This window comes from Anomaloglossus baeobatrachus, chromosome 6 (genome assembly GCF_048569485.1).
Source record: "Anomaloglossus baeobatrachus isolate aAnoBae1 chromosome 6, aAnoBae1.hap1, whole genome shotgun sequence".
In the NCBI taxonomy this organism is placed as follows: domain Eukaryota; kingdom Metazoa; phylum Chordata; class Amphibia; order Anura; family Aromobatidae; genus Anomaloglossus; species Anomaloglossus baeobatrachus.
In genome coordinates this window covers 431,363,767-431,391,331 of record NC_134358.1, presented here as the reverse complement: position 1 = coordinate 431,391,331, position 27,565 = coordinate 431,363,767, and the positions used below count along the sequence as shown (strand labels likewise).

At 48.1% G+C, this 27,565-nt stretch overlaps 1 protein-coding gene across 1 annotated transcript in view; it reads left to right on the top strand.

Moving 5' to 3' along the window:
• The window catches only part of ACP3 (acid phosphatase 3), a 124,725-nt gene extending 103,371 nt beyond the window's left edge, over positions 1–21,354 (top strand). Inside the window, exon 11 of the mRNA XM_075315204.1 lies at positions 19,480–21,354. Within this exon, the coding sequence (XP_075171319.1) occupies positions 19,480–19,592 (113 nt within the window). The 3' untranslated portion in view covers positions 19,593–21,354. The remainder of the gene's footprint in view (positions 1–19,479) is intronic.
• The last annotated feature ends 6,211 nt before the right edge of the window (positions 21,355–27,565 follow it).

The following is a 27,565-nucleotide window of genomic DNA, read 5'->3' as shown; positions in this document are numbered from 1 at the left end:
TGGCAGCCTGTGGTAAGCTGTAACCAGGGTAAACATCGGGTAACCAAGGTGGTTACCCGATATTTACCTTCGTTACCAGCCTCCGCCGCTCTCACGCTGCCAGTGCTGGCTCTCTGCTCTCTGCACATGTAGCTGCAGTACACATCGGGTTAATTAACCCGATGTGTACTGTAGCTAGGAGTGCAGGGAGCCAGCGCTAAGCAGTGTGCGCTGCTCCCTGCACATGTAGCTGCAGTACACATCGTGTAATTAACCCAATGTGTACTGTAGCTAGGAGAGCAGGGAGCCAGCGCTAAGCAGTGTGCGCGGCTCCCTGCTCTCTGCACAAGTAGCGACGTTATGATCGCTGCTGCTTCTGCTGTGTTTGACAGCTAAGCAGCGATCATAACAGCGACTTACTAGGTCGCTGTTACGTCACAGAAAATTGTGACGTAACAGCGACGTCGTTATCGTTGTCGCTATGTGTGAACCCAGCTTAACGACTCTATATAATATATGCGCTTTCCTTTTTGTATTGAATTACTGAAATAAATTAACTTGTTGATGATATTTTAATTTATTGAGATGCACTTGTAGGTCCATGAAGTTCCACCTTTCTTCACCAGTTATAGATTATCACTGGATTATTTAAAACTCTCAATCCCATTTATTATAAGAAAAGCATCTAATTATTTAGCCCTTTTTAAAAGTTATATAGTATCTTCTATTACTACCTCTTGAAGACAAGTAAGACATTCCACAGTGTGACTACTCTTGTTGCGGATGGGGGCCAGACCACTGCAAGGGGGTGCTTGGATCTGGGTTCGTTACTGTGGCTTGAGTGGCAGCCAGACCCGGGCTCGTGCAGCCGTCCGTCTTCACAACCCTAGGAAGGGTGTATTTACAGGTGAAATGTTTGTCAGTGACACCACCCGTGGGTTGCAGTGAGAGTTGGTAACACCGCCGCTGCCTGGATATGGGACGCCCGGGGCTGATGGAGTGGGGCAGCAGGATGGTATCCCCTCAACGGGTAGGGGAGGTGTTGTCCTGGGGCCCAGGTGTACGGGGTGGTATGCTGCGGATAGTGTCATGCAGGGCTGGACCGGGCAAGGGTGGTGTACTCACAGTTCCAAGGAAATTCACAGAGTCCAGTAGTAAACCAAATTGCCAGTGACCGGTAACCTCCGGCAGTTGTATTCGGGTCCCACACCCTGGTACAGAAAACAGAGGTCCCTTCCTCCTGCACTCAGTGTTTTTGTCTTCAACAGGACAACTCCGCTTGAAATGGTGGAAGTCCACTCCCGGTAACTCTGTATGTTGGGAGATGTGGCCAGCGAAATCTGACCCTTGGGATCTCTATGGGTTCTGGCGGACACCCTATCCCCTGCGTTGGGCTTCCGTTTCGCTCTCTGGGCTTGCTGGTGGGACAAGAAATAGAATCTTGTCCCCGGCTGGCTAATTGGCTAATTGACAAGGGGCTTGAAACCTTCCTCACCCTAGGGTCCAGGTACCCCATCTGTGCACGGCCTCCGGACCGGATTCCCGCTGTTGGCATCGGCAGGCTACAACCCTGCCCTGGTCCACTTAAGGTCTCCGTCGCCTGTGGTCCTGTTTGCCGTCTGCCACCTAGTCAGTAGTAGACTAGGCCTCCGGCCCTCGGCTCAGGAGCCAGGCCAACTCGGATGCCCTCGGCGCTGGCTACAACCGGCCTCACGTACTGCCGTGGGCCCCACCGATCAGTGGCCTGCTCCACTTCCCTGCAGGTACACTCCGGCTGCTCCTCAACCAGGACGGGATGCTTGGGAGTGGCTGGCTCTGCCGCTGGGGTAGACTTTAGGTCGGGTGCCGCCTCAGTTGCGGCCAGGCGGATAGTCGGAGCTGACATCATCACCAGTGCGGCCAGACTCGGTGCCGGGGAAGGTGTCATTGGGGTTGCGGCCTGGCTCAGGGCCGGATGACATGTCATCGGGGTTGCAGCCTGGCTCGGGGCCGGACGAGATGTCATCGAGGTTGTGGCCTGGCTCGGAGCCGGAACGGGTGCCGAGGTGGTGGTGAATGCAAGGCCCAGGTCCCAGTTATTGGGTCTCCTCCGCAGATGATACGGGTTCCGCTGCCACTGGTCAAGGCAAGGGGTCGGTCGGGGTGTTGGCTGCGGACATGGGCAACGAGGGAGGCGACATGGCGGACGGGGGCAGACCGGACCCCTCAGCCGAGCCGGCCGGTTCCTGGGGAACATAGGGGTGTGGGTCACTGCTTACCCGCTTCTCCGAGGCCATCTCCATCTTGCGCGCCCAGACAGCTGCAGCCAGGCCCTTCATCTCCGTCGTCCCCCTCACCAAGATGAAGTGGGCTTGTGCCTGGATCCTCCGGCACATCCTCTCCGTCTGTTCCTCAATCCACTCTGCGGTTCCGGGAACGGGGCTCTCCGCGCGCTGCTTACCAGGCTGCTGGGACATCTTGCCGCTTGGTGTCCAGGAACGAGTTTCTGCAGAGTCCTGGTGTCCCTGCACTTTATCTTCTCTGGTCACATGCCGCTTTTCCTGCCCTCCCCCTTGGTTTTCAACAGCAATCTCCCGAGACTCACTGTCCTTTTCAACTTCCTGCTCTGGGGATCACCGTGTTCCGCCCGCATTCTTAGGGGGTGGGGCTTCAGATTTTGCGCTCTTTTCAGGGAAGAAGATGGCGAAGTTGTTGTTTTTGGTGGCAAGAATGGTGGGTAAGATGGCGGCAGTCCAAAAATTTCAGCGTTTCACGGGTTAACAGTCCAGGAAAGGCGCACTTGACCCAGGTTAGTGGATGGGGTAAGTATCCTGTTCCTGACGCCAATTTCGGGTTGTTGCGGATGGGGGCCAGACCACTGCAAGGTGGTGTTCGGATCCGGGTTCCTTACTGTGGCTCGAGTGGCAGCCAGACCGGGCTCGTGCAGCCATTCGTCCTCACAACCCTAGGAAGGGTGTATTTACAGTGGAAAAGTTTGTCAGTGACGCCACCCGTGGGTTGCAGTGAGAGTTGGTAACACCGCCGTTGCCTGGATATGGGATGCCCGGGGCTGATAGAGTGGGGCAGCAGGATGGTATCCCCTCCACGGGTAGGGGAGGTGTTATCCCGGGGCCCAGGTGTACGGGGTGGTATGCTGCGGAGAGTGTCAGGCAGGGCTGGACCGGGCAAGGGTGGTGTACTCACAGTTCCAAGGAATCCAGTAGTAAACCAAATTGCCAGTGACCGGTAACCTCCGGCGGTTGTATTCGGGTCCCACACCCTGGTACAGCAAACAGGGGTCCCTTCCTCCTGCACTGTGGTTTTGTCTTTAACAGGACATCTCCGCTTGAAATGGTGGAAGTCCACTCCCGGTAGCTCTGTATGTTGGGAGATGTGGGCAGCGAAATTTGACCCTTGGGATCTCTGTGGGTTCTGGCGGACACCCTATCCCCCGCGTTGGGCTTCCGTTTCGCTCTCTGGGCTTGCTGGTGGGACAAGAAATAGAATCTTGTTCCCGGCTGGCTAATTAACAAAGGGCTTGAAACCTTCCTCGCCCTAGGGTCCAGGCACCCCATCTGTGCACGGCCTCCAGACCGGATTCCCGCTGTCGGCACCGGCGGGCTACAACCCTGCCCCGGTCCACTTAAGGTCTCCCGCGACCGGATCTCCGTTGCCTGTGGTCCTGTTTGCTGTCTGCCACCTAGTCAGTAGTCCAGGGGCCCCAACCACTGACTCCGCTGTCGCTCCACACTCCTTTCACTTCAACTGTCAGTACTATTCTCTCTCTGTTCCAGACTAATCTGTTGTGTTCCCTCCCCTGACACCTCAGGACCACTAGGTGGGCGCTCCCATCCACCTGGTCCTGCCCACTGGTGTGTCCCTATTGTCATGGGGGGGGTGACTAGGCTTTACTGGCTGGTTTTATATACCTGGGTGTGGGTTGGTGGTATGCCAAGGAGGATGGTGTCCTGCATCTGGAAGATCTGTGCAGTCTCTGTGACAACCTGGTTTTGCCAGGGCTTCACACTCTATCTGTAAAGAACCTTTTCTTATGTAGTTGCAGGATTAGCTTTCCTCCACATGTAATGAATGCCCCCGGTCCTTTTTTAGTTCTTGGAAGGAGTAGGGCTAGTTTCACACTTGCGTTGAACGGCATCTGCTGCAAACCGCAGCCCTGAGGAATTACGGTAACCGTTGCAGGAATCCGTTTATTCCTCATAGGCTTCTATTAAGGGCGGATTGCAACGGATGGTCTTGCGTTGCATCCGTTCTGTGGCACATCAGATGTTTTGTGGGTGACCGTCAGTGACCGTCGGGCAGAGGGAACGCAACATGTAGCGTTTTTTGAGCGGCGGAATCCTTTATTTTTTCACTGCGCATGCTCATCTTTTTTTTTTTAATCACAGAAACTTTGATTTGTCTCTCGGTGGCCGAACGATCAGCTGATCGCCCGGCGGCTGGCTTTTGAGAGTGCTCAGCTGATCACCCGGCTTTTGAGAGCGATCAGCTGATTGCTGGGCTTTTGAGAGCGATCAGCTGATCGCCCGGCTTTTGAGAACGATCAGCTGATCGCCTGGAGGCCGGTTTTTGAGAGCGATCAGCTAATTGCCCGGCAGCCAGCTTTTGAGAGCGATCAGCTGGGCGCCCGGCAGCCGGGTGATCAGCCGATCGTTCACGATGTCTGCCGCCGATAAAACTGTAAAAAAAGGCAGATTCCGTTGTTTTGTACGACTCGTTGCATCCGTTGTGCCACTATATGCAACGCATCCGTTGCATCCGTCACACAACGCAATGCAACGGATGCCATTCAACGCAAGTGTGAAACTAGCCTTAATCATTTGTGGGGCCCCTCCACATAAAATATATATAAATTTGTCAGGGTCACAGGGGAGCATATGTCGCAACTATGTAACCCTTACAAATTAATTTTCTTCTATTCAAGACCCCAGATTCCCCTTTTATTGCCCCCAATAAGTATGATGGCAGCAAAAGTGCCACTTTAAACACAGTAGATACTCCAGAGTAACCTACACACACACACACACACACACACAACTATGACCATACTGCACCACCCCCTGGCTGAAAAGTATGGTCATTCCAACACAGTATGATACCGCAACTATGGTTCCAACACAGCCCTCCAAACAATTTGATGGCCCTCACACAGCCTTAAGGCCCTGTCACACACAGATAAATCTGCGGCAGATCTGTGGTTGCAGTGAAATTGTGGACAATCAGTGCCAGGTTTGTGGCTGTGTACAAATGGAACAGTATGTCCATGATTTCACTTCAACCACAGATCTGCCAAAGATTTATCTCTGTGTGTGACGGGGCCTTTAGGCTGCTTTCTCACTTCCATCTTTTTGTATCAGTCACAATCCATCGCCTTGAGTAAATACGGTATCCTTCAAAATATTTTGCAGGATTCAGTTTTTCTCCATAGACATCTATTAACAACGGATTGCGACTGATGGCCCTGCGTTGCATCCACCGTGCGACAGATCAGTCGTAGAGTGACTGACCGTCAGGTGGAAGCAATGCTGAATGTAACGTTTTTTCTGTGCGGCGAAAAAACTGACAACGATGGATGCGTTGGCATCCGTCGTGTGTTATAATGGAAGCTTATGCACAGCGGAATCCGTCGGAATCCGTCAAATGTTGGATTCCGGCGATGGATCCGTCTTTAAGCAACTGAGCATGCTCAGATGTGTAAATTCCTTTCTGGTTAGAATGTCTGTCTGTCTGTCTGTCTGTCTGTCTCTCCCTCTCCTCTCTCCCCTCGGATGGCTTCACATAGATTTTCCATACCAAATGACCTTTCACACGGAACAAAAAAAACATATGACGGATCCGTTTTTTTACTGTATCCGTTGCATCAGTTTTACAACAATCTGCGACGCATCCGTCCCATCAGTCATAAAACGGATTGTGACTGATGCAAAAAAACAGAAGTGTGAAAGTAGCCTTACACACAGTATAATGGCATCCATACATTATGATGACTCCAACACAAGCCTCCACACTGTACAATAGCCCCCAATAGCCCTCCAAGCAGTATAATAGCTCAACACATAGGCATGCAAAAAGTATAATGCACTTCAAACAGTATAATTATTCACCACATTGCCCTCCAAACAGTATAATGGCCCTCACATAGCCCTGCAATCAGATTTATGTCCCCCGTAGATAGCCCTCCAAACACTATAAAGACCCTCAGAAACTCTCCACACAATATGATGGACCCAACACAATCCTCTCCACTGTTCAATTCCTCACATATAGTATAATGGCTCCGGCTAGCTCTCCAAATAGTACAATAGCTCCAACATAGTCCTGCAGTATAATAGCCCACCACAAAGCTCTCCAAAAAGTATAAAGACCCCCCCAACATAGCCCTGCAACTAGTATAATGGCCCCCACATAGCCCTGCAAACAGTATAATGGTCCCCTGCATAGCTCGGCAAACAGTATAATGGCCCCCAAATAGCCCTGCAAACAGTTAAATGGCCCTCCTGATAGCTCTGTAAACAGTATAATGACAGATAGTATAATGTCCCCATATAGCCCTCCACATAGTATAATGGCCCCTACATAGCAGCTCTCCAAATATTGTAATGACCCTCACATAGCCTTTCAAATATTTGTCCCCCACAGAGCCTTTCATGTAGTAAAACAGGCCCCACATAGCTTGCCATGTAGTGTAATGGACCTTAAATAGCCCTCCATATAGTATAATAGGCCCCACATAGCGTTTCATATAGTATAGTGGCCCCTACGTAGATTTCCACGTAGAATAATGAGTAGAGTTGAGCGCGGTTCATGGTTCGTGGTTCTCCAGTTCTAGGCTCGAGTGATTTTGGGGCATGTTCTAGATCGAACTAGAACTCGAGCTTTTTGCAAAAGCTGGATAGTTCTAGAAACGTTCGAGAACGGTTCTAGCAGCAAAAAAACAGCTAAATCCTAGCTTGGTTTCTGCTGTAATAGTGTAAGTCACTCTGTGAATCACACTATTATGACATTTCAGTGTATAGTGTGCGTGAACAGCGCCTTCAGATCACTGCTGTTTCTATAATGGCGATCGCCATTTTTTTTTTTTTTTTCTTGTCTTCCTTCCCTAAGCGCGCGCGTCTTGTGGGGCGGGCCAGCATGTCAGCCAATCACAGACACACACGCAGCTAAGTGGACTTTGAGCCAGAGAAGCAACGGCATGTGTGATAGGATGTCCATGTCACATGTCCCTGCATTATAAAACCGGACATTTTCTTCCAGGACGCCATTATCTGCCTTCTGCGTCTTTGGTGTCAGACATCACTGTCGCAGCTCCGTCCTCCTGAGTCCTATCGCCGATACAGCTGTATGCGCTGCATACACAGCGTTAGACAGCTTAGGGAGAGCACTTTATAGCAGTCCTTTTAAGGGCTCAAACCGGCAGGGTCAGAGAGCCATAGGTGACAGGTCCTGAAAACAGCGCCAGCGTCTGTGTAGCCAAGGTCAGGGATTTCCTCCCTGCATTTCACCATTAGGAGGGAATAGAAAGGCAGGCTTCCATTCCTCTACTCAGAGCACCACAATCCTGCCACTGTACCCTCTTGTCCTCTGCACACTCCAACTCATTATAACTAAGCCATTATACTAGCAAACACTCAGTGTACCTAGTGGCATCCTAAACGTGGCTATTGGACTTTGCTATAGTCCCACTAGTGCAAAGACATTTGCAGAGCACGTCTGCCTGCATTGCACACTCCAACTTTTTTAAACTAAGCCATTATACTAGCAAACACTCAGTGTACCTAGTGGCATCCTAAACGTGGCTATTGGACTTTGCTATAGTCCCACTAGTGCAAAGACATTTGCAGAGCACGTCTGCCTGCATTGCAGACTCCAACTCTTTTTAACTAAGCCATTATACTAGCAAACAGTCAGTGTACCTAGTGGCATCCTAAACGTGGCTATTGGACTTTGCTATAGTCCCACTAGTGCAAAGACATTTGCAGAGCACGTCTGCCTGCATTGCACACTCAAACTTTTTTAAACTAAGCCATTATACTAGCAAACACTCAGTGTACCTAGTGGCATCCTAAACGTGGCTATTGGACTTTGCTATAGTCCCACTAGTGCAAAGACATTTGCATAGCACGTCTGCCTGCATTGCACACTCCAACTTTTTTAAACTAAGCCATTTTACTAGCAAACACTCTGTGTACCTAGTGGCATCCTAAACGTGGCTATTGGACTTTTGTCTATTCACACTATTGTAAACATATTTGCAGCACGTCTGCCTGCATTGCACACTCAAACTTTTTTAAATTCAGCCATTATACTAGCAAACACTCAGTGTACCTAGTGGCATCCATAACGTGGCTATTGTACTTTTGTCTATTCACACTATTGGAACGATATTTGCAGCACGTCTGCCTGCATTGCACACTCAAACTTTTTTAAACTCAGCCATTATACTAGCAAACACTCAGTGTACCTACTGGCATCCATAACGTGGCTATTGTACTTTTGTCTATTCACACTATTGGAACGATATTTGCAGCACGTCTGCCTGCATTGCACACTCAAACTTTTTTAAATTCAGCCATTATACTAGCAAACACTCAGTGTACCTAGTGGCATCCTAAACGTGGCTATTGTACTTTTGTCTATTCACACTACTGCAAATCTATGTGCAGCACCTCTGCATGACAACCTCCTGCTCTGTTTTTAATAAGGTATAATGATAGCACAAAATACTGCCATTTAGTGGCATCATAGAACTGGCTGTTGTATTCCATTAGTGCCCCACTGGTGACAAGCTATTTCTAGCACCTCTACATCACACCCTCATGCACATTTTGCTACGCTAATGTTATAGCAAACTCATGGAATTCATTGCTGCATTTCATAATTCGGAGGGATAGAAAGTCAGGCTTCCTTTAGCTTTTCCTTCTGTTCATAGACAGCATCTCCAAGAGCAATTTCCCCTCCACGTCTAAGTGTGGAGAGGCAGCTAGTGCGCATGCGTGTGCCGATGTACCCCAGCTGCAGCATAATTACAGTGTTTCGCGTAGTGAGTATGCTCAGCCTGACTGTGTTATTCCTGACGCTAAGTCTTCTTTTCGGGATACAGCGCATGCTCCCACACTAAGTGTGAAAAGCCTCTTTGCACAGGTGCTTGCATTCCGTGCCGGGTCTAAGTCCTGTTTTGTGCCTAGACACCATGCTAAAGCTGATAGTCTTTTTTCAGAGACTGTATTTCATGCTACTGAGCATGCTCAGGCACTTCCTGCATCAGAGACTAGGTCCGGTAATGAACTCTTTGGCCCTGGCCCTGATGTGGGGGTCCCATATAGACCACAGGGCATCAGGTGTCCTCCCAAATGGCTTGCAGAGGCCCACACCTATGACTTGTCACCGCATTATTGATGGTCAGACGATGACCTGTGAGGTGTTTGGGTCATGGCAGCCATGAGGTCATCATTGAAGTTGCGTTTCCAAATAGGACGCTAGTTATGCCACTCATGACGTGTCACTCTACTTTTGTCTCCAGGAGGTGCATTGTGGTTCACCCTGGTTTGGGGCGGACCCAGGTTATAAAAGGGGCTGGAGCCAACAAGGAGGTGTGCAGTCTTCTATTATGCTCCGAAAGAGCACACCTCCATGTGTTGAACCCATTGCGGCTTTAGGCCAGAGGTAGGCAGGGATAGGGTGGTGGATGCAGGCCACCACCACAGTTGGTAACGCAGAACGGTTAAGACCAGCTCCTGTCCTACCAGTCCTGCTTGTGCAGCCCAGTGGCATTAACAGGCCTGCTGCTGCTGATGTGCCTGCTGTCCACAGGTGTGGCCCCTACGCACACGGTCAGCGTACTCAATGGCCCCTGTGTTGTTAACAGGGAGTTCCTGGGCTGGGTGGGCATGTGGACCCTGTGACGCTAACAGGGCTCACAGTCTCCAGATCCGAATGGCGTCTAACTCGGTTCAGGCTACTATTAGTTTCATAGCCACACAGCTCTGTATCCTCCACCAAACCTTCCAGTTGCCAACCTCTCCTTTTCCAACTGGGAGCACGGTGGACACTGACTGCTGATGGGGATATATACCTTTCTCTTTCTTTTCTTATTAATTTTCGTTATATAGCGGTCACAGATTATATACCACTTTATCCAAATCTGCCAGTCCCACTGTAACAGATGGTGTTTCTTCAGCAAATGTTACAGTTGCTTAACCACCAAATCCACGGACCAAAACTTTTTTCCCCTTTCCAACACACCTGTTCCCCTTTCCAACAGCATCTGTCCTTTTTAAACTCATTTTGGGATATGACCAAAAGTGCAACTGTGCAGGGACACCGTACTCAACGCCATCTCAGCACAGCAGCCATCCCTCGGTCCCACCGATGTGGACAAGTAAAAGACCATTTCCTCCTATCCATGACAAAGCGTTGAGATTCACTCTGTGCAGCACTGGTGTTTAGTGGAAAAGTAGATCTAAGATTGCGTACCACATTCTGCAGATACTCCTGTATACGTGCGTCCATTTCTATGGCAGGAATTAGTTCGCCAAATTTTGTCTTGTACCGGGGATCTAACAGTGTGGCAACCCAGTATTCAGGATTACTTCAAATTCATACAATCCGAGGGTCATGTAGGTAGTGCAGCAAGAAGGCGCTCATGTGTCTTGTGCATCCAGGAGGACCAAGTCCTTGGTGTGTTGGTGGCAGAGAGGTGAGAATCGTGCATCCTTCCTCTGCCCTCTCCCCACAACCTCGCACAACCGAAATGTGAGCAAGCTCTCACTCATCTGCTGAGTCTTCCATGCCCATCGCCAGTTCGTCCTCCATTTCTTCATGGGCTCCTGCACTTTCATCAACACTTTTTGCTGATACTATGCGCCCTTGTTAATCCCTCTACCTCACCATGACTGCCGCATAGGTGCCGCTGACCATCTGGACCTCGTAGATCTTGTTATCCCTTCCGCATATGACTCCTCCTGTACTTCCTCCCCTTCCTCTTGTCCCAACACCTGACTCCGAATAATAATTACAGTGTGCTCCATCATGTAGATGACCAGAATTGTCACGCTGAGAATGACATTGCCAGTGCAAAACATCTTCGTCGACATTTGTGAACTGTGTAGCAGGGTGCATAGGTCCTTGATCTGACACCACTCCAGCAGCGTGATCTGCACCACCTCTTGATCAAGTTATCCCAGGATATATGTCATACCGTATTTCAGCAGGGCTCTGCGGTGCTGCCACACACGCTGCAACATGTGCAGATTCCAATTCCTGCGTGTCGTAACATCGCATTTCCGGCGTTTAACTGCCAGACCCTAAGACTTCCGGAGTGATGAAAGTTGTTGAGCTGCTGTGTGCGCACGATGGAAGTGAGCACATAGCGAGCGTGCCCGCTGCACAAGGCCATGTAGGCCGTGATGGTGTTTTAAAAATTGCTGGAGAATTCGGTTCAACACGTGAGCCATACAAGGCACGTGTGTCACATTGCCCTGAGGATGGCCCGCAGCCAGGTTTGCATCATTGCCGCACACGGCTGTTAAGTCACCAACGGAGTCCGCTCCGTCAATTTGTACTCCGGTCGCCAGGTGACAACGTGTTCCTTTCATGAATAGTGCTGATGATGGGAGAGTAGTCGATGCCAGCGGCACAGGTGGACGCAGGTTATGCTCACCCACTGGGCTGCATTACCTTGACAGATGCAGAATCTCTGGCTGAATGTAGCTGGTGGGTATCTCACAGATGAAATACCATCATTCAGCTACAACCAATGGGAAGACACCACACCCTTTTTTATGCCCATCCTGTCTGCAGACCACTGCCAGACATAGCTATGAACCTCTGGTTAATTTTACCCCCAGTTCAGTTTTAGGATTTTGTGTGCTTGTTACCTGACTACTTTTCCTGCTTACTGTTTATGTACCTTGTTGGCCGATCCGCATTTCACCTCTGCTTGTTTTCTGATTAAGTCCTGGCCGTCCCATTGTGTTCCTGTTCCTCAATTAATGTTTTGACCCTGCCTGACTACTATTCTCTGGAATAGCGGTGTGACTCACATTTCCCATACATTTCAAAGTAAAACTTTGACCGCCTGATGGCATTGAGCTCTGCTGCCAGCATAGTAAGGAGGTGTGTGGTAGTCCTTGTGCGCAGTTGCAAGGAAGGGTGGCCTGACCACACAGGGTTTGCGCCAAGGTGGAGGACCCACACGAGGTTGAAGAGGCAGAAGCAGTGTATTAACTTCTACATACAGAAGAAGGATTGAAACAACTCGTGGGGACGGCAAGACTTGTACAGCAGACCCTTCTCCATCTCTCACCATAGTTTGCCAGTGCCCAGTCAGTGACATGTAATGACCCTGTCTATGCTTACTGGTCCAAGTATCTGTGTTGAAATGCACCCTGTCGCACACAGATTTTCTCAAGGAAGTGGTGATGTTGTGTGCGACATGCTGGTGTAGCGCGGGCATGCTTTTCTTGGAGAAGCAGTGGTGATTGGGCATCTGGTACTGGGGCATAGCAACAGACATAAGGTCTGTAAAATCCTGTGTGTCCACTAGGCGTAAAGGCAGCATTTCGGTAGCCAACAGCTTACAGAGGGATAGAGTCAACCACTTAGCTTTGTCATGGGTCGCAGTAAGTGGCCTTTTATTTGACCACATCTGAAGGACAGAGATCTGGCTGCTGTCTGTAGACGGTGTTGAGTAGGGTGTCCCTGGAAAAATGCAGGTTTGTGAGGAAAGTGCAGGCGGAGACATGATGTTGCCTTCATCTTGCCTTCAGATCTGTTCATCTTGTATCATTTTTAAAAAACACAGCAAGCAAGGGTTACTCCAAGCGGAGTCTACCTTTTTTTCCAAAAATTGGGCACACAGACACCCCATCAGTGGCAGCACTTCTGCTTTAGTTGCAAACAGGATGTTTTGATTTGCATCAAGCACATTCAAAAATACGCCATAATTAACCGTCCCCAGCATGACACCGGGGTAGGTAGATAAAGTCTTTGCTGAACCATGACTTGGTCATCTTGGCTCCTTTTAAAAACAATGTAAGCAAGGGTTACTCAAAGCGGAGCCTCCCTTTTTTCCAAAAATTGGGCCCCACACACACCCACCCATTCAGTGGCAGCAGTTGTGCCATAGTTGTACACTTCACAGCTAGATTTGCATCAAGCACATTCCAAATCCACAAGCATTTACTCTCCCCAGGATGACACAGGGGTTGTAAATTCCTTCTGGATCCATGACTTGTTAATTTGGATGAACGTCAGTCTGTCCACATTGTCACTGGACAGACGCGTGCGCTTATCTGTCAGCACACACCCAGCAGCACTGAAGACACGTTCAGAGACAACGCTGACAGCTGTACACGACAAAATCTCCAAGGCGTAACTGGATAGCTCTGGCCATTTTTCTAGATTTGAAGCCCAAAATGAGCAAGGCTCTATTTGCAAAGTCATGGCATCGATGTTCATTTGTAGATACTCCTGTATCATCCTCTCCAGCCGTTGACTATGTGTCAGACCTGTTGTCTCTGGTGGCCTTGCAAAGGAGGGTCTAAAAAAATTATGAAAAGATTCCATTAAATTGCTGTTACCAGCACCAGATACGGTCCTACTGGTACGTGTAGACTGTTGAAGATGACGAGACCGTCCCATGTTTGTCAAGTTACAACTGGGAGATTCCCTCCCTGCACCTGCACGGTTGTTTGGTGGAAAAGCCGATCTAAGATCGAGTAACAGCTTCTGCTGATACTCCTGCATAAGTGCGTACCTTTCTATGGCTGGAATTATGTCACAAAATTTGGACTTGTACCGGGGATCTAATAGTGTGGCAAGCCAGTAGTCATCATCACTTCTAATTTTGACAATACGAGGGTCATGTTGGAGGTAGTGCAACAAGAAGGCAATCATGTGTCTTGCGCAGCCATGCGGACCAAGTCCACGCTGTGTTTGTGGCATAGAGGTGCTAACCGTTCTTTCTTCCTCTGACATCTCCCCCCAACCTCTTTCAAATGAAATTTGACCAAGGTCCCCCTCATCTGCTGAGTCTTCCATGTCCATGGACAGTTCGTCCTCCATATCTTCATGTCCTCCTGCACCTTCCTCAACATCTCGCCTGCTACCATGCGCCCTTGTTGATCCCTGTCCCCCATGGTCCCATGCCTGCCGCGTTGGTGATGATGAACGTCTGGACCTTGGTGATGTTGTTGTGTCTTGCGCATATGAATCCTCCTGTAGTTCCTCCCCTTCCTGTTGTCCCACCCCCTGACTCCGAATAGTGTTTAGCGTGTGCTCCAGCATGTAAATGACTGGAATCGTCATGCTGATAATGGCATTGTCAGCGCTAAACATATTCGTCGCCATGTCGAAACTGTGCAGAAGGGTGCATAGGTCCTTGATCTGAGACCACTCCATCAGGGTGATCTGCCCCACCTCTGCATCTCGTTGGCCCAGGCTATACGTCATGACGTATTGCACCAGGGCTCTGCGGTGCTGCCACAGTCGCTGTAACATGTGGAGAGTTGAATTCCAGCGTGTCGCCACATCGCATTTCAGGCGATGAACCGGCAGGCCGAAAGACTTCTGGAGCGATGCAAGTCGCTCAGCTGCGGCGCTTGAACGGCGGAAGTGAGCAGACAGTTTTCGTGCCCTGTTCAGAAGGCCATCTAGGCCGGGATAGTGTGTTAAAAATTGCTGGACGACAAGGTTCAACACGTGAGCCATACAAGGTACGTGTGTCACCTTGCCCAGGCGAAGGGCCGCACCCAGGTTTGCAGTATTGTCGCACACGGCCTTACCAGGCTGCAGGTTGAGTGGAGACAACCATTTATTAAACTCGGACCGCAGAGCTGACCACAACTCCTCAGCTGTGTGACTCTTATTCCCAAGACATGTCAAGCTAAAGACCGCCTGATGCCGTTGCGCTCTGCTGCCAGCATAGTAATGAGGGGTGCGTGATTCCTTCTGCGCAGTGAGAACGCTGGTGGCCTGACCAGGCAGGCTTGGGGCGGAGGTGGAGGACCCAGATGAGGTGGAGGATGCAGAAGCAGTGGCGGAACTTGGACAGACAGAGGATTGACACACAAGTCGTGGGGACGGCAAGACTTGTGCAGCAGACCCTTCACCATCAATCACCATAGTTACCCAGTGGCCAGTCAGCGACATGTAACGTCCCTGTCCATGCTTACTGGTCCAAGTATCGGTGGTGAAATGCACCCGTTCACACACAGAGTTTCTCAAGGAAGCGGTGATGTTGTGTGTGACATGCTGGTGTAGCGCGGGCACACCTTTCTTAGAGAAGTAGTGGCGACTAGGCATCTGGTACTGGGGCACAGCGACAGACATAAGGTCTCTAAAATCCTGTGTGTCCACTAGGCGGAAAGGCAGCCTTTCGGTAGCCAACAGCTTACAGAGGGATAGAGTCAACCTCTTAGCTTTGTCATGGGTCGCAGGAAGTGGCCTTTTATTTGACCACATCTGAGGGACAGAGATCTGGCTGCTGTGTGTAGACGGTGTTGAGTAGGGTGTCCCTGGAAAAATGCAGGTTTGTGAGGAAAGTGCAGGCGGAGACATGATGTTGCCTTCATCCAACGTTGGTGCTATCGATGTTTGAGAGAGCTGTACACAATCACTTGTTTCCCCTTCCAAACCAACTGACGACCTACCAAGCAAACTGCCTGTTGCGGTTACAGTGGTGGAAGTTGTGGGTGGAAAAACAGGTGTGACAGCTGTCCCCACAGTCCTAGAAGATGACGAGCGCGCGGATGCACTGGAAGGGGCAGGCGGTGGATGGTTGGCTCCGCTAGGCCGCATTGCAGCACGGTGACCTTCCCACCAGGCCATATGATATTTATTCATGTGACGATTCATGGAAGAAGTTGTCAAACTGCTGAGGTTTTGACCTCTAGTAAGATAACCATGCCAAATGTTACAGATCACATAATTTGGGCGATCTTTTTTTATGTCAAAAAAGGACCAGGCTAGGCAAGGCTTAGAGGCCATGCGACCTGTTGATCCACCCCGAATAATGCTCAGAGGCAGAGTGGTGGCTGAGGATGCAGTTGTAGACGTGCTACCAGTGCTCCGACTGTGTCCAGGAAGGCGCAAGGTTACTTCGACGTCGGTTGCATCCTCCTCCACCGCCTCTGTTGACCTCCTCGAGTGTCTGACTGTGGGTTGACAGTAGGTGGGATCTAGAACTTCATCATCAATTGTTGTGTTTGCACTCCCCTCCCCCTCAGACCGAGCCTCTTCTTGCCCTGACCGAATATTTAAGTTGTCATCCCAATCGGGTATCTGCGTCTCATCTTCATCAGTATGTTCCTCATTGTCTATAACCACAGTTGTTGGAAAGGCAGCATTTTGGTAGCCAACAGTTTGCAGATGATGAAAGTCAACCTCCAAGCCATGTCATGACCTTCTAAAAGCATGTAAAACACAGCGAGGGGACTCCAACCACAGTCTCCCTCGTTTCCACTAACTGGGCCACACACACCCCACTTGACTGGCATCGGTTGAGCCCCCTTTTGAAAAAGAAAAAGATGCTTGGCATGAAGCACTCTCAAAAATACGCGTGCCTTTCCCGTCCCCTGGCTGACCCAGGGGAAGAAAAGTCCTCTGAGAGCCATGACTTGTTCATCTTGGTTCTTTTAGAGACACAGCGAGGGGACTCCAACCACAGTCTCCCTCGTTTCCACTAACTGGGCCACACACACCCCACTTGACTGGCATCGGTTGAGCCCCCTTTTGAAAAAGAAAAAGATGCTTTGCATGAAGCACTCTCAAAAATACGCGTGCCTTTCCCGTCCCCTGGCTGACCCAGGGGAAGAAAAGTCCTCTGAGAGCCATGACTTGTTCATCTTGGTTCTTTTAGAGACACAGCGAGGGGACTCCAACCACAGTCTCCCTCGTTTCCACTAACTGGGCCACACACACCCCACTTGACTGGCATCGGTTGAGCCCCCTTTTGAAAAAGAAAAAGATGCTTTGCATGAAGCACTCTCAAAAATACGCGTGCCTTTCTCATCCCCTGGCTGACCCAGGGGAAGAAAAGTCCTCTGAGAGCCATGACTTGTTCATCTTGGTTCTTTTAGAGACACAGCGAGGGGACTCCAACCACAGTCTCCCTCGTTTCCACTAACTGGGCCACACACACCCCACTTGACTGGCATCGGTTGAGCCCCCTTTTGAAAAAGAAAAAGATGCTTGGCATGAAGCACTCTCAAAAATACGCGTGCCTTTCCCGTCCCCTGGCTGACCCAGGGGAAGAAAAGTCCTCTGAGAGCCATGTCCACATTGTCAGTGGACAGACATGTGTGCTTATCTGCCAGCAGACCCCCAGCAGCACTGAAGACAGGTTCCGAGAGAACGCTGGCTGCAGGACACGACAAGATCCCCAAGGTGTACGTGGCGAGCTCAGGCAATTTATCAAGATTGGAAGCCAAAAATGAGCAGGGCTCAAGTTGCACAATAATGGAATCGATGTTTCCTTGCATATACTCATATATCTGTGTGTCCTCCTCTTTTTCCTTGTCCAGCTCTTTTGTTTTCACATGAGTATATGTCCTTGTCACTTTCCCATGTGTTGTGAGTTGTTTGTCACCTTTTGGACACCTTTGAGGGTGTTTTCTAGGTGTTTTTCTGTGTTTGTGATTGCCTGCCATTGTTTCCTATGCAGTTCGAGTTCGGTTCGTCGAACGTTCGACGAGCCGAACTCGAACGGGACCTCCGTTCGGCGAACCGACCTCGAGCCGAACCGGGACCGGTTCGCTCATCTCTAATAATGAGCCCCATATAGCCTTCCATATCGTATAATGACTACTACATAGCCCTCCAAATATTATAATGGCCCCCACATAGCCCTTCAAATATTATGTCCTCCACACAGTACTCCATGTACTATAACAGGCCCCACATAGCTTGACATGTAGTATAATGGGCCCCACATAGCCTGCCATGTAGTATAATGGGCCCCACATAGCCTGCCCTGTAGTGTAACAAACCCCACATAGCCTTCCATGTAGAATAACGGGTCCGGCATCACCTTCCATGAAGTATAATGGGCTCCACATAGCCTTCTATATAGTATTATAGGCCCCACATAGCCTTCCATGTAGTATAATGGGCTCCATATAACCTTCCATGCAGTATAATGGGCCCCACATAGCCTTCCATGAAGTATAATGGGCTTCATATAACCTTCCATATAGTGTAAGGGGCCACACATAGCCTTTGATGTTGCATTATGAGTTCCACATAGCCTTCCATATATTATAATGTCCCCACATAGACTTCCATGTAGTATAGGAGGCCCTTCAATCTATCCATTGTTTAAAAAAAAAAAAGAAATAAATAAAATACTCACCTCTTCTCATTTCCCCGTTGCTTTAGTCTCATCAGCAAGTGTTCTGAAGCTCTGCAGTGCTCGGCACAGTGGGCACGATGTAGTTATGTCATCACACTCACTGCGCTGGGACATCAAGCTCAGATGCAGAGGGAGATTAATGGAGGAGGGAGTTGATGGCTTGTCTGTTATTGCTTTCAACTGTTTTGGCGTCCATGTTCGGTCATGTCTCCTTGATTTTCCGTGGATCGTATGGTCTTTGCAAAAATCACAGATATGTGACTGGCCTATAGAATATCACTACTATGAGTGTAATCTGTGCAATCTGTGAAAACCATGGATAGCATTAGTACATAAAAATGTATACGATATATTGTAGCGTGTGACAGCTACGAGCGACTGTTAACGAGCAAAAATACTCACCTTATCGTTGCTCGTTGACACGTTGTTCATTTTCAAAATATCGGTCACATTCCTGGATGCAGGTTGTTCGTCGTTCCTGAGGCAGCACACATCGCTCCGTGTGACACCTCGGGAACGATGAACACAGCTTACCTGCGTCCCACCGGCAATGAGGAAGGAAGGAGGTGGGCGGGATGTTACGTCCCGCTCATATCCTTCCCTCTGCTTCTATTGGGTGGCCGCTGTGTGACGTCGCTGTGACGCCGAACGTCCCTCCCCCTTCAGTAAGAGGATGTTCGCTGCCCACAGCGAGGTTGTTCGGGAGGTAAGTACGTGTGACAGGGGTTACCGTCTTTGTGCGACACAGGCAACAAATTGCCCGTGACGCACAAACGATGGGGGCGGGTGCGATCGCACGATAAATTGACGCGTGTAACGGGGCCTTTAGATTCACATTACACAGGGCTGGAGGTCCAAGATTACAATCTAGCATTTAAAGCATTTACTTGATTACATTAGATTTTTTTCTAAATACAATACATTTACTTTGGGGATACGGTATTGCATACTGGACTGGTGGAAGAGACTTGGGGTGAGTTATTGGTCGACAGGTTAGTGGATGCAAAATATGTGCCTTGCCCTGGGCGCTGGTAATCCACACAAAGCTATCAAATGCAGATTATATTTAGGTCAATGAACAGAAAGGTGGTTTATGTTTTATAATAATGACCAGTATGTTTGTTTGTCCTAACCTATTCTCTGATTTTCTTAAGGTGCTGTTGTTGGACTCTCCATTGCAGTGGCCTTCCTGAGTGTAGCAGTCCTCGGTCTCCTGATCTTTTATTGCCACCGCCGGAAAAGCTTACTACACTATGAGAACGTGTAATGACAGAAGAGACAAATATCTTGGCTCAAGTAGATAAAATTAGTGACAGCGGTCACCATGTAATGTAAAGGGTAGTCAGTTGTACCCTGACCAAAGCCCATTAAAATGGAAAAATAGAAATTTTCAGTTCTCTGGTGCAATATTAGAGTATAAATCAAGTGGAATCGTGCAATCAACGGAATGTACATTATACCGAGGCACAGTAAAGGCATATGTACTACGAATACACAAAATGCTGCAATACAAAGACTGTGTTCTGTATGCAAAAAGCTACTGACAAGGTTATTCTTATTGTCGATTAAATTTATACTCTTGTATACATTTTATATACGGTAATTGGTTTACTTGGTTTAGACTGTTAGATAGCATATGAGGCCGTGGAGTTCTTGAGGTATACATTTGAAGGGTTATTTAAAGCACCACTTCAGCATTGGGTTTAAAGCACCACTCAAGCGGTGAAAATAAACACACACAAAAAAAAGACCCCTTGCCCCCAGTCTTATACCTATTATCATGCATTTTCACCTTTTTCAGCATCGCTCCATTCCTGCAGCGTCATCTTGTGATCGTAACTTCCGACTGACCAGAAATCAGAAGTTATGCCACAAGTTCTCAATGCAAGTCTATGAGTGTGAATGGGTACGTGTGGAAAAAATTGGAAAAAGACGGATACCAAAAGTTCCGAAATCACAGACTTGTGAAGGAGGCCTTATATACTAAGCCATTTAGCACTCCCATGAATGAGATGTTTCCGGCAGCAGCTGGAAGTTATCAGATGCTGAGGGAGCACAGCAGCTCCGTTAAACCTTTACTGAAGCTAGATGTCGTATCCCCACTGCCATCAATAAAAACATATTTGGCAACCTCTTGAACCTTAGAGTATATGTGCACGTCTGCGTTCTGGTTGTCAAATATTCCGCAGCGTTTAAGTCACTGCATGTGCATTTCAAAACGCAGCCAAAAAGCTGCGTTTTGAATGCATTGTGAATGCAGAACTCATGCAAAATTCATGCGTTCTGGATGCTTGCTCTGCCATAGACAGTGGGAAAAGCATCCAAAACGCACAAAAGAAGTGACATGTTGCTTTTTAGAACGCAGCGTTTTGGCAAAAAATGTCAACATGCAAAACGCAATGTGCGGATGGAATTTGCACAATCTTCATTTATTGTGCTGGGGACGCAGGACGCATGCTTTTATGCTGCAGTACAATACACAGCGTAAAAGCATGCACAACGCACACGTGCTCACAAAGCCTTAAAGTACCTCTCCAGCGGTTTGTTTTTTACATTTTACAACTGGAGTGGTGCTTGCAATTTAAGTTCCCTGCCACTACTATCATACCAGCCACCATCTTCATCTCCTAGCGCTGCCGCTCCCATCGGTGTTCAGCAATTTGTGACCTGCTGGATCTCTCCAGTGTTTTCTAGAGCAAGTCGGACGTCACTTTTCAATGCAAGTCTATGAGAGACTCATTCTGGCTATCATAAAGTTATATTGAGCACTTGTGACCATTACCTCTGACTTCCAGCAATCAAAGTTGCGGTCACAAGATGGCGCCGTAGAACTGGAGCACTGTTGATAAAAGGTGAAGATACCAATGAGTTAAAGTGTGCAGAGAATTTAGATTAGGGGAACCACTCCAGTGCTGAAAAAATAAAATGCTGTAGTGGTGCTTTAACATGCAACTAACTATCTTTTTTTAGTCATGCTGTAAATGTGTTCATGTGATAGATGGCGAGTTTATTAAAGATGATGTCATTTTTCACATTTCTTGGACTCATTTTTTGTTATTTCCATCTGGTACATAAGGTACATGCACAAGATATGCCATAAACATAGAGTAGTTAACATGCAAAACTAAATATGCAAAAAAGGAACTCAGGAGCAATTGTAATTGTTTGCAGGCTATTGTGTAATCTAAACAACTTAAAAACACAAAACAGTCTTATAATTAGTGAGTGGTAGCTTCCACCATTCCACACTTAAAATGATCCTGAATGCAGACACATGCCTCCCAATCTGTGGGCAGCATGTATCTGATGAAATTAGCAATGAGATAGTTAAAACTTAACCTTTTAATATTAGACAATAAAACACATAAAACAAACATGTGCCCGTTTATAAAAATACTGTCAGTTTGCAGTATAAGGGTATGTGCGCACGTTGCTTTTTACCTGCTTTTTACCTGCTTTTTTGCTGCTTTTTCTTCTGCGCTGTTTAATGCCAAAATGGATGTGTTCTTCTATTCAAGCAAAGTCTATGGGAATTTGGGATTCTTGTTCACACTATGTTGTTCAAAATGCTGCCTTTTTGAGGCAGAACTTTGGTCAAAAACTCAGCTTTGCAGTGCAAAACCCAAATGGCAAAAACAATTGACATGTTGCTTCTTTGAAAAGCTGAGTTTTTGACCAAAGTTCTGCCTCAAAAAGGCAGCATTTTGAACAACATAGTGTGAACAAGAAACCCAAATTCCCATAGACTTTGCTTGAATAGAAGAACACATCCATTTTGGCATTAAACAGCGCAGAAGAAAAAGCAGCAAAAAAGCAGGTAAAAAGCAGGTAAAAAGCAACGTGCGCACATACCCTTATACCCAGCGGGGTATACAAAGTGTAACAGCAGGGACAGGTACCAAACAGTGGTTCTATGTAGGATAGACTCAAATTAGGGATGTCATCAATCTCACAATATTTAAATAAGGAGCAATCTCACCCAATTCAGCCATCAATGTCCATCCTGCCAGCGTACCGTTCACTCCGGTCAGAAGAAAATGGGTCAGGAGCGGGGCCTTGCTTCACAATAACACACTGGCCCTCAACCAAAAACCTCCTGCCCTTACAAGGGCAGTCCACAGCTGACCCTAAACTATGACTGCCCCCAGCATATATCTGGCAGAACACATACATGAGCCACTGATATGTGAATAAGGCCAATGAGCTGTTTGTTTATTAAAAAAAAAATTGTACCGACAAAGGGAGTAAAGAGAGTCCACCTGCTTCAGTTCTTTTCGGATCATCCCATCAATGGCATCCATATGAATCAACTAAAATTTGATGTGTGTGAAGAGCAGGTAACCGTTCCAAAAACAGCAGAAAAGTATATGGCAATGAAGGTTCCTCACTGGTGATGGACGAACCAGAAATGTAAAGTTCGGGGTCCATCCACGGACCCCGAACATGGACTTCTCAGGGGTCAGCTTTATCTTCACTTTCCTTAACCCTTTCCCCAGTGTCCAATATCAAACTGGTGATATAAGACAAACTCTCCTGTGCTTTGATTATTGTGGCTAGTATGTGACTTACTCCCTCACCTTCCATGAAAAATCCCTGATAAAGAAGCATTTGTTTGATGCCTTTTCAAAAAATCTTTGTTGTTTCCTCAGTGGGGTTTAGTATCATCTCAGACTCTGCATTAAGCATTGGGTATATTGTCTATTTTTAGTTTTCTGGGCACAAATTTCTCTAAGGCCACTAACAAAGGCCTTAATGGTAACCCACATAATGTGATTGGGAGCTGACCCTTCATTTATACTAAAATATTCTAAAATGTTTCCATGCAGAGAACCCCCTATTAGCTGGATCGAGAAAGGGTTGAAAAGCCAGAGAGGTTTGATAGATTTAGTCAGGTCTCCACAGGACAGTCGAACATGCAAAGGCGAGTGATCAGATACACCACGTACTAAGTAATTTACTTTGCATACATTAAAAAGCACCAAAGAGTTACCAATAGCAAGGCCAATCCGTGACATAGAATGGTGGGAGCTAGAATAGCAGAATGTGCCAGAGGTCTATCAGGCCTTACTCATCTAATACCCTTGCAAAGAAAGTTGGGGTAACATTTTTGGGGACATTTCTCGTATGGAGCTTGTCTAGGTATGGGTGAAGATAATTATTATAGTCCTCTATTAAAAGAGTGAGCACGAGAGGGAGGGAATTCATGACGGTAAGTTGTCTTTTGAGTCGGTCTGCTGAATATGGTGGTGGTATACACACCAAAACTAGAATAATTTGTATATTATTAATTGTGCAGAAAATGCTAACAAATCTACCCTTTGGATCGATTGTTGATTTAATACAAGAAAATGGAATAGATTTATGTACTCACTCCCCTAGAATGGGCATCTCTTTGCTGCTTCTCCCATTCCACACTACAGTATCTACCAACGACTCCATATAAGTATTCTAGGATATATACCAGGAAAATGTAACCGTACCTTGGAGGCAAAGAAGCACATCTTGTCATTGCAGGGAGGATTAACAAGGTAGCTAGCATACAGTCTAGAAAAAGAAAAAAGGGAAAAAAGAAAAAACTACACCATATTGTATTATAGAACACATTACCCAACCAACATGATGAAATAATGGACATTTCTCTCAAGTGGAGAGAAACAGGGCTAAGTAATGGACTAAGTTCACATAATGTTGAGGGTGACCTACATTCCATTTCTCAAGGTGGCATCTTCTAAAGAGCTTTTTACCCCCATCCAAAGTACCAATCAGGAGAAAAGTATCTGTGCCGGCAGTGTATCTGTGACGCGCTGGACTAGTCAGGTCATCCCAGGTAGTCACACACAACACCACACCCCCTCCCGATTAGGTAACAACAGTCAAACTAAAAAAACCTTGTCACCACCCTCCAGGTTTGATGTCCACACCAGGGGGGTGGAGCCAGGCAGTTGGCTCCGCCCACAGAGGAGTTCACAGGCCTAGAGGTGGGAAAACACACACACAACAGTTCTAGTTCTAGTGGAGACCAGTCAAGTTCACGGGCAGTCCTGTGTCCAGGCCTGCTAAGGGACTACCAGGTGGCTGGGTCGGAGCCCAGTCACCATTGGCAAGGAAGCAGATGGTGGGATTACAGCCGGTGGATCCGTAGGGACCGGGGTCGGGCGGTGGCCCGCCGGTACTGAACCGGGGAACCGATTGGAAACCGGAGCACCAGGAGGGGTACTCAGACCCAGTACAAAGCTCTGAACCGACAGGGTCGAGTCAAATGAACTGATTGCGGACTGGACTTTAGGACCTATCCCACACAAGTCCTGTTAGAAGACAACAGCCCAACCATACAGGGTAAAGCCACTGCCAAGGCATAGAGACCCAAAGGGCCAGCGTCTGCGGGCAAACGGGCTCCTACGGCATATCCAAGTCGGGGAGCGGACTACCGGTGTCTAGGCATAGGAGTCAAACATTTACACCCAGAGGTGCAGGAGAAAGGCAGAAACCACCAACCTATTCTGGGAGAAGCTGCAGCCGGCTGCGGGCCCCGTTCATCACTCCATTTGGTTTACCGGAGACTCCAGTGTCTTGTGTCAGAGTGAGTACACCAGTGCCATCAGGCACCGCACCGCAACACTTCACCCTGCACCCCGGACCTCGCCAACCGGGCCCCGGGACCAACATCCCCTACCCACGGAGGGGTCAACACCTAGCTGCGCCATTACACCACTCCCGGGAGCCCCCATACCTTCACCACAGCGGTGGTGTCTACAATCACAACCCGTGGGTGGCGTCACGAACTTACAATCCAAACCAAACCACCACGGCCCCGGCCGTGGAACTCCTCAAACAAGTCCCCGCGTGTAGCGCCAACTCCCTTGCAGAGCGACGTGACCCCCAGGTCCGTGAGAGGCTCGAGCCACCACCCGCAGTACGAGCACGGATCCGAGCGGCTCAGCGGTCGCAGCCAAGACCGCGGGGCGGTACATATCACATACGTAATGTTTTTCCGCAAGAATAAAGTACATTTTAGGTATTGCTCCTACGAAGGGCTTTTTCACTAGCATCCAACCAGGATAATGCACCTTCTGTGGAATCAAAGAAATGAGAATCTCCATTAGCAGCAATGCGTATCTTAGCAGGGTACATCATAGAGTATGGCACTACGACTATGTTGTTGCCATCATTGGCGAGTTCCTTAATGTCCCTAGCATTACGTAGACTGTAGTCTCTGTCTTTAAAATGTAGGAAGAACAGGACACACAGGTGCTACAGGTGGGGGAGTGCGAGTGGGAACCCTATGCGCCCTTTTTTTTGTGAAAAAGAGGGAGAGGACATCTTTTCCTATAGTTTTTGTCAACCATGCTTCAAAATAAGACAAAGGGTTTCTGCCCGCCTTTTCCGGAACTCCCACCAGACGCAGTTTACTTCTGCAGGAACAATTTTCCAGATCGTCCACTTTATGTATTAGCATAGAGATATTTTGTGTGGCCTTTCAAAGATCACAAGTTATTGGTAGGCACTTGTTCTTTGCAGAACTCAAGCATATTTCCAGCTTTCCCACCATTGTAGTTACACTATGCAGTTCCTGTTTGATGCAGGCCATGTCTGATGTTAAGCCCCCCCATCTGTACGCTTAGTGTGGCCAGGGCGATGTTACCAGCATATTTGGGCGTGAGAACATCGCTAAGTGTAGGTTCAGGGACCGCAGGGCTTATATCAGCCGCGTTCTCCTCTCCCTCTTTCTCCCAGGGGCTGCAGGGCATCTGGCCAATGACACACAGCTACCATTTTACACAATGTGACACCAGCTTCCAGGCTTTCCTCTGTCCCCTCCTCCAGCTCAGAGCGACAGCCGGAGATGGTACTGGAGGTAGGGGATGGGTCCAGTGCAGACCTGGCAAATCTCTTTAGTTTGCTTGCCACCTCCAATGCTCTGTTGCTGGTGGGAGGGCTGGGCACTGGCATCATGTTGAATAGAGGTGTCTCTCGGTCCTGCGGCTCTCAGTTCTTTTACCACGGGTCATGGTGGTAATAAGGTTGTCAGGTCGTTCTTGGGATCTTCCAGTGATAGTATGCACTACTAAAGTCAGTATATGTAAGTATATTAGAAAAGGAAGCCAGTACAATTTCTAAACTGTACTTATTAATAAATGGAGATTTTTGGCAAAAAATTGCAATCTTTTGAGCTACCCCGCCACGTCACGGCAAATCTCAAGGGGCAGTCCTACTCTGAAATAATTTATTTTATTTTATTTAAAGGGTGCCATGCGGCCTCACACATTTAAAAGCAGAACTGTTTATCTGTTTGAAACAGCACTTACCTGATGCTTTTCAATCCCGTACCCATGACTGAGCCATGGCTGTGGGTGGGACAGGCCCAGGCAAGTGCTGTTTGGATTAAATAGCCTGTGGACAGGACTGATGGCTGAGGCTGCTTTCACACATCAGTTTTTTGGCATCAGGCGAAAAAACTGATGCGATGGATCCGGCGAAAAAAACGGATCAGTTGCATCAGTTTTTTCCATCAGTTCATTCAGTTTTTTGACAGATCCGGTGTGATACTGAGCATGCTCAGTTAAAAAAAAATGGATCCGGCGGCAACAGACGCCGTATCCGTTTTTTCATTTTTTTTGCCCTATTGTGCCTGATGGCAAAAAAATTATGTGTGAAAGCAGCCTGAGTGTGAACAGTCACCACTTGCCAATATCAGACAGATAGAATGACCAAGATAGGGTGCACGGATGGTGGAGGCTAACCACCCGCCAAAAAAAATCAGCCATCAGTCCTGTCCACAGGCTATTTAATTCAAACAGCACTTGCCTGGGCCTGTCCCGCCCACAGCCATGGCTCAGTGATGGGTATGGGATTGAAAAGCATCAGGTAAGTGCTGTTTCAAACAGATAAACAGTTCTGCTTTTAAATGTGTGAGGCCGCATGGCACCCTTTAAATAAAATATTTCAAAGTAGGACTACCCCATAGAGATTTGCCGTGACGTGGTGGGGTAGCTCAAAAGATTGCAATTTTTTGCCAAAAATCTCCATTTATTAATAAGTACAGTTTAGAAATTGTGCTGGCTTCCTTTTCTACTTAAGTATATGACCAACAAATTAGGATTTTGCAGGATTTAGTGCAGGAGCTCTCCTATAGTATGTGTACACTACATGCTTCCCAGGCCACACCCCCCGCAAGTCCAATTGCAGTTAGCAACTTTCCTCAATTAGTACTGTACATCTGAACAGTAAGCAACTCACTCT